This window comes from Brassica oleracea, chromosome C7, assembly GCF_000695525.1.
Source record: "Brassica oleracea var. oleracea cultivar TO1000 chromosome C7, BOL, whole genome shotgun sequence".
Classification (NCBI taxonomy): Eukaryota; Viridiplantae; Streptophyta; class Magnoliopsida; order Brassicales; family Brassicaceae; genus Brassica; species Brassica oleracea.
In genome coordinates, this window is record NC_027754.1 from 25,028,925 (window position 1) to 25,036,145 (window position 7,221).

Genomic DNA, 7,221 nt, shown 5'->3' on the forward strand with positions numbered 1-7,221 from the left:
AATCATGTAGGAACATGATTTAGGGTTTGGGGTATCGAACTTTTAGAGCTTCGATTTACTCAATTAGGATTTTTGATCTATTACCCTATGGTTTTGATTCATAAAGATTAGGGTTTTAGGGTTTCATTCTTTATCAATCAATCCATGTTCGATTATGGATTCTTAGGTTTTGAATTACCTTTTAACCTTAGATGATTATTGAATCGGACCACCAAAGGAGTTGAGCCGCAAGCTGGACACGAACGGGACGCGAGCTGGAACAGATGCGGGAACAAGAGACGCGATCGGGGTTTAGGGTTCGTCGGATCGCCGGCTAGGGTTAGGGTTTTAGGCTTTTAGGCTTTTTCGATTTGGGTATTAGCTTAGGGATTTAGAGTTTCGTGCTGATAACGTGTTGTGAAAGTAATGTAAAATTATATCTTTATTCATAACATAGAGGTTCCTTATATAAGAGATTACACCGTCATAGATAAATGGAAAAATTACAAATCATAATCTTTTGGTTATGAGCCATCCACAATCTGAACAAATTTAGATATTTTAAGTATTTTTGTTTATTTTTGGGTAATTTTTTTTGAAATTTGGGTATTTTGAGTATCGGGTAACCTACAATTAAAATTGACGAACAGAACGCATCCCAAAAATTGAAACGGATTTCCGAAATGTGACTTTATGTTCATTGTTGCGAAATCTCGAAAATCCCAAAAATCCGGTCCAAATTGAAACAGATATCCTAACAGTTATCCCCAATTCCAAAGGTTAACTAATGTATTTTGTGTTGGATACCAAAAGAAAGAAAAAAATCGTAGACTGGATCCATGAAGTAACAATCTAAAGCTTATTTGCGACTCATTAACAGACAAGCCTTGTGAATAAAAAGATCCAAAACGGAAGAAGTAACTTTAGGAAGATGTATGTTGTTTGGTCGAAAAGAAAACAGGTTTTATTCAAATTTAATACAATTACAAACAAAACTACATCGAGAAACAAACACGCAAAGTTATAAACAACCCAAAAAGTAACAGAAGCTTCCAAAAGTACGCAATTCAAAAATCCTCTTGCTCTCTGGCCATGATATGGTGTTGTTACGGTAGCATGATTGCTAAGTAGCTCTTATGCTCAGTGCTATGGAACCAACAACAGTATGTGAAACTTGTACGCTTTCAGAACCACTCAAGTCTCAACTAGTTGTATTGCTTCGAACTCTGCGAACTCAAGATCGACTGGAATTAAAAATATATTTGGATCAAATGATTAGAGATTTCGAAGTTGCCTTGTAACATGATGGTATCACTAAACGTATGACTGACGATATAAATCATGTATAATGAGAAATTAAAATCACATATTTAACAATGTTGCTTTTCATCTTTTCTATAGAATTCATAAGATAAAATAGATTCAAAACTTAAACTTTCAAAGTTGTTCAAAACAAAATAGAATTATATAATTTAGGGAGGCAACTTTAACTTACGTAAATAGCACAAAAACACTTAATTATCCTATTAACGAAAAATAAACTCAAAATGCGTTAACTTGGTCGAATAAAGTTAACATCAGCATTACTTTAAGTTGTTTTGGTTAATAACATAGTTGACTTAAGTTACAAAAAAAAAAATAACATAGTTGACCCATCATTGTTTTATCTTTCTACTAGTTCGAAAGCAAAAGAAAAAGCGAATTTAAAGCTTAGATCAGATCTTATTAAATCATTCCAAAAAAATTAAATAATATATGCCCTTTTTCAAAAAAAAAAAAATACAAATATACATAATACACGAAGATTATCGTAATAGTTGTATAATAGAAAAAAACAACAGAAAAACAGTCTAATAGAAAATTGCATTTATATATCGATATGACTTCTTCTTTTTTTCTTTTTGATCATCGAGAATTTCATTAAACTTTTAAACAGAGTTGATCAGTACGACATTATTATATTTCGAAAAACAAAACCATTCAATCAAATCCTTTAATTTTTTTTTTTTGATAAATCCTTTTATTCTTTAACACAAATAAAAACATACATTTGATCCACAAACTGAAAAGATTATGGGATTAATACATACCTTGACTTTAGGATAAGGGAAGCCAGTTTTAACACCACCTCTACTTCCGAAGCTGAATTTTGATTTCTTCTCATTAGGTTTTAAGATCTGAAAAGAGCAAATCAAATCCTCGTCTACACTCATCATCGCACCTGCATTGTCGAACTCTCCACAGTAATTCGGCGCTGAGAATATCGTCACGAGCTGCTTATTCGCAAAGAACTCAAACCCATCTTCAACAACCTGAGACGAAATCTTTGCTTGCATCAAACGTAAACAAATACAAAATGGGTTGCTTTGGACGCAAGTAACAATAACACAAACCTGATGAGCCCTACAGATTAGGTCAAGATCGAGTCTTTTGAGAAACTCGGATACTGTATCCGATCCAAAAGTGTAGGAAACTCCACGATCGTTAGGACCCCATCCTCTAACCACTTTATCAGGATCAGACCACAAGAGATCACAGAGTAAACCACGATCAGGAATATCAGTTGGACGGCGAATGTCCCTAATCTGTCTCAAGCTACGCAGCTCCGGGGAGAGCCCACCGTGCATACATAGAATCCTGTCGTCGATGAGTGCAGCCACGGGGAGACAGTTGAAGCAATCGGTGAAGATTCTCCAAATCTTGACACTGAAACGGCGTTTACACTCGTCGTAGAAGCCGTAGATACGATTGATTGAAGCACTCTCGTGGTTTCCTCTAAGAAGGAAGAAGTTTTCAGGGAACTTGATCTTGTAAGCGAGCAAGAGACAAATCGTTTCAAGGCTTTGCTTGCCACGGTCCACGTAGTCTCCAAGAAACAAGTAGTTTGAACGAGGAGGGTATCCTCCGTGTTCGAATAGTCTCAAGAGATCCGGGTATTGTCCATGAATGTCCCCTGTTTTTATAAGCAAACGGTTCCATAAGAACACAATTCAGAGGAGAGTCAGAGAGAGAGAGAGTGAAAGAAGTGTACCACAGATCTTGACAGGAGCTTCGAGTTCCAAGAGATTTGGTTGTCTCAAGAAGATATCTCTAGAGACGAAACAGAGCTGTTTGATCTCAGTTTCAAACAACTGAACAATCTTTCCTGGTTTCTCTCTAGCTTCAAGCAATCTATTGATCACTGAGTTTAAAGCACCAGCTTCCATTGATAAAACCTTAATAAACAGACCAACAATGAGATGAAACAACAATTACAAGAAACCTATAAAATTTATAGTGAAAAGAAGCTATTGAATATATAAAAAACAAATAAAAAGTTTGGAGATTTGATGTTCTTTTTGTGCTTGATCTTTGAATAAACGAACGGTGACTTAAGGAAGAGCTTTATAAAGCCGCGTTAAAAGAATATATTCTTCTTCCCTTTTAGCAAAAGCCCATGTGTGAATCATCTGCCCACATTGTTCTAAACTCAACTACATTATGTAATAACTAAATATGTAAAGCTAGTTTACAGCAACACATTTTTTGTGTGTTTGTTGAGCTTTCGCGGCCAAATCCGGTACGTCGTTCTTGAAGTTAAAGATCTTTCTGCGGGTAACTAGAGCGAAAAAAGGATTCTCTTTTCTTCACAGTATCAATGTTTTTGGATTCAAGGCAATTCTTATAAGCTTTGTTTGTTGATTGGTTCGCATCATATGAAGCAACTTGGCCATCTACAAGAACATATTCGTTATGAAACTACCGGATGTGAGAGGACACCACAGGAATAACGAGATAAAGAAAGAGAGATTGGAGAATATTAGTTTGCCTTTTATACTTCCATTAGAACCAAAAGAGAGAGGAAAGATTCCAAAGTTAAGAGGAAACGAAGAGTGATGCCTCTTCTTTCAACTTCTAGATCGTTTCATTTTCTTAATTTTATACCTAATTAGACTTGGGTACTTCAAAAAAAAAAAACACAAGATAAACAAGGTTCATCTTTTTCCTCAAACAAGGTCAAACACAAAATGGAAAAACAAGTTTTCGAAAAGTAAACTCAAAGAAACTGATGAGTACAACAAGTACCAAGTGAAGTTTATCAGTCATGAACAACAAGCTTCTTGTACTCCTCACCTTTAATGGCTAGCCACATGACATCTTCAGGATTCACAATCCCACCTTCCTCTAGAAACAGATTCAGTAGATTCTTTGAAAACCCGCTAACCAAAGCTACTCCTTTCTGCTTAGCCGCCACTGGTGTCGCCGACGAGTCTCTTAGGTTCCAAAATACAATTTCTGGAACATTCTCAAAACCATTCTCCTTATACTTCCTCTGAACCACCTCATAATCTGTCTCCCATTTCTTCTTGGACCGTTCCTTTGCAATATTCAACCGTTCCTCGTAAGGAGCAGAGTAATAATCTACCTCCGAATCACTGTCCATATCACTGTTTTCTGTATGCACTGCACTGTCGAACTCCATGTCGCTGAACACAAACAGCCGCTTGATCATCTGGTCATTGCTCAAGTTATTCTCAACCGCAACCTCTAGGATCCGATCAAACACCTTCTGGAAATCCGTGTTCATCCCCCAATCCATTTCTGTGATAAACTTGGTCTTTTCTCTCAGACTTGAGCCCGTGACTAGATGAAGCTGCGGGTTTTCGCTAAAGGTGATAACCTTCCCTTTCCACGGCTCTTCATTAAGCTCCGAAACCAACAACCCAAGCGCCACGCAAACCTCCATAGGTACACCCGCCATGCTCCCGGACACATCACAGACCGCCAACGAGTTCTTCATCTTGCCTTTCTTGGCAACATCTTCCACCATTCTCGCCCACTGAAGCTCTGCAACTTCCGCCCCAACTTCACCATCATCGCTCAGCTGACTGATTATCTTGTGAGGAAGCAACGCGCCAGCCGCCATCTTCTTCTTCCCGGACTTCACGTCCTCCAAAAACTCCCTAAACCTCTCGCTATCATGCTTCTCAAAGAGCGTCTTGTAGTTCGTCATAGCCACCGAAGCGACTCTATTGTACTTCAAATGGTTCCACTCCTTTGCACTCATATACACCTCAGGCAGTGCAAGCGCTTTACGCAGCGGCACAAGAACTTGTTTCCTCAACCTATCTCTGACCCTATACGCATAATGCGACTCTTCTACACCTTCGTACTCATCTCTAGAGAACATCCTTCTAGCGATTGCCTCGCATATCAGTGTAGTCTTATCGTACGAAGAATCAACAGAAGGGCACCACTTAGCAGCTAGACTAATCTTATACATCTCATTAGCATTTAAACACTCCAGATCGGTTTTCAACAAACCAGCAAACAAATCCGCAATACAATCAAAAAGTGATCTGTAGTTAGCATCAGAGTTATACCTCTCCAAAGCCTTCTTGGCCTTCTCGAACTCTCTCTGTTTCCTTAAATCTCTAGCCTTTGTTTTATCTACATGACCGCCAAGCTCTTCAAGAATCCGATCCTCCAAACCCTTGGAGCGAGTCTCTCTCGTCCGCTTGAACTGGCTCTGACTCCTCTTCCTCCACACCCGTTTCGTCCCTCTCTCCTCCACCTCCCGCTGACCTTCAAGGATCCGATAAAGAATCTCAGGCAAGTCTTTGAAGTACCCGAAATCGACGAGAGACGGGAGATTCAAAGCTAGGGTTTTGGGGTGATTCTCGTGAAGCCACAAGGCTGCTGTGTAAAACCCTTCTTTGTCAGACTTCCCAGTGCCTCGAACTCCTCGGAGATGGCAGACGAGTTTCAAAGTGGTCAACGGGTCGTGGGACCAGGAAACCGCTAAGCGTTGGATCAGATCGTTGGGAGGCGTGTCGGGCACGATGTGGAAGAAGAAATCGAGGCAGGGGCTGCCCGAGGAGAGAAACGTAGGCGACAAGTTTTCAGTCAGACCCATCGGTGGGCGTTCCTCGAGGGCTAGTGCGGCGGTCTTGGAGATCAGATTTTGGTCGGTTGAAACAGGGGTGGTAACGGGTTTCATGATCCGAGTCTCCACGGCGGCGACGATGGAAGGTGGACCTAGAAGGGCTGTAGTGGAAGAAGCCATTGAAGAGAGAAGAGACAAAGGAATGGTGTGATGGTCTAACGATTTTCTTTAGGTTTTGACTTTGTTTGGAGATGAATGGAAGCATGATGTGAAACACACAAATATATAGAGAGAATACAAAACCCTACGGAAAAAATACGTGTAAGCTATAGAAAATATACACAGTGCATATCCCCTGTATATTAATTGAGAAGCATTTGAAAAATTAGAACCTTAATTTTGTATTAATTAAAAAAACTCCAAATCCTAGGTGGCACTCTAAATGCCTTCTAAATTCTATTTCAAAGAATTCTAGAGTATCTAATATAAAGTATAGTTTCATCTAATGGTGTCACATTATTCCATAATTATAGAACACTAGAGAACATTATATTAACCTAAAATATATGAAGTGTGTATTCTTTCCTTAAATAAAAGCTACGGAATTACCTAATATGATTTACATATATACGAGAATTAATGATTATGAATAATAAACATTTGATAACAATTTTTGCATTCTTCTTCATTTTTGTTAAATTTATATTATTAAAAAAACTTAAACAATCACATTAACCATATAATAAAAAAAATTAGATTTTTTCTTATATGTTATATTTTGAATTTTTTAAAATGACTTTAAATTACAAAATAAGGAAACCTTTATATGTTATATATATTTTTTAAACGACTTTAAAATACAAAAATGAGGACACCTTATATGTTAAATTTTTCTTAGGGAAAATCGCATTTTAAACCCTCAAAGTGAGCAGGAGACGCACTTTAAACCTCGACGCTTAAAAACTAACACTTTAAACCATCAAAGGTACAACCCTAACACATTTAACCTCCAAACTTACCTCCGTGTTTCCGCCGTCGAAATGTTAAACGGAACAATAAACGGAGTTTACAGACTCGTTAAAAGACGTTTTCTTAAAAAAACGTGTTAACCATGTGCTCTATTAACTTAACGAAAATCAAAATCAAATTGGGGATCTAGGGTTTATAACTCTAATCCGATAAAAATAGAAACAGAGGAGACATCGATTTGAAAGAAGAGAGAGTTAAAGAGAGATTTTCGCAGAGAGTGGAAGATGATGTCTCAAAGTGATAATTTCCTAAGTGTGAATTCCCAGAGTGCAATTTCTTCTTCCTCGACTGAGCATGGAGTTCTTTGCGATTGTAATCGCAAGGCAAAGATTGAGAGAGCTTGGACT

At 38.0% G+C, this 7,221-nt stretch overlaps 2 protein-coding genes across 3 annotated transcripts; both read right to left on the reverse strand.

The window, feature by feature from the left end:
• Window positions 1-930: 930 nt before the first annotated feature.
• LOC106301972 (serine/threonine-protein phosphatase PP1 isozyme 7) lies at window positions 931-3,598 on the reverse strand. Of its 2 annotated transcripts, none has more exons than XM_013738474.1 (4): window positions 3,011-3,598; window positions 2,373-2,932; window positions 2,070-2,291; window positions 931-1,205 (listed from the first exon to the last, which is right to left on the reverse strand). In XM_013738474.1, the coding sequence occupies exons 1-4, from the start codon at window positions 3,183-3,185 to the stop codon at window positions 1,185-1,187; spliced, it is 978 nt and encodes a 325-aa protein (XP_013593928.1). In that variant the 5' UTR covers window positions 3,186-3,598; the 3' UTR covers window positions 931-1,184. The 2 variants fall into 2 exon arrangements, with proteins under 2 accessions (XP_013593928.1, XP_013593927.1); XM_013738473.1 differs by having other exon boundaries at window positions 931-1,223; window positions 3,011-3,596.
• A 340-nt stretch (window positions 3,599-3,938) lies between these two features.
• Window positions 3,939-6,089, reverse strand: LOC106301615. Its single transcript, XM_013738063.1, has one exon. The coding sequence runs from the start codon at window positions 6,023-6,025 to the stop codon at window positions 4,058-4,060; it is 1,968 nt and encodes a 655-aa protein (XP_013593517.1). The 5' UTR covers window positions 6,026-6,089; the 3' UTR covers window positions 3,939-4,057.
• Between the last annotated feature and the right edge of the window lie 1,132 nt (window positions 6,090-7,221).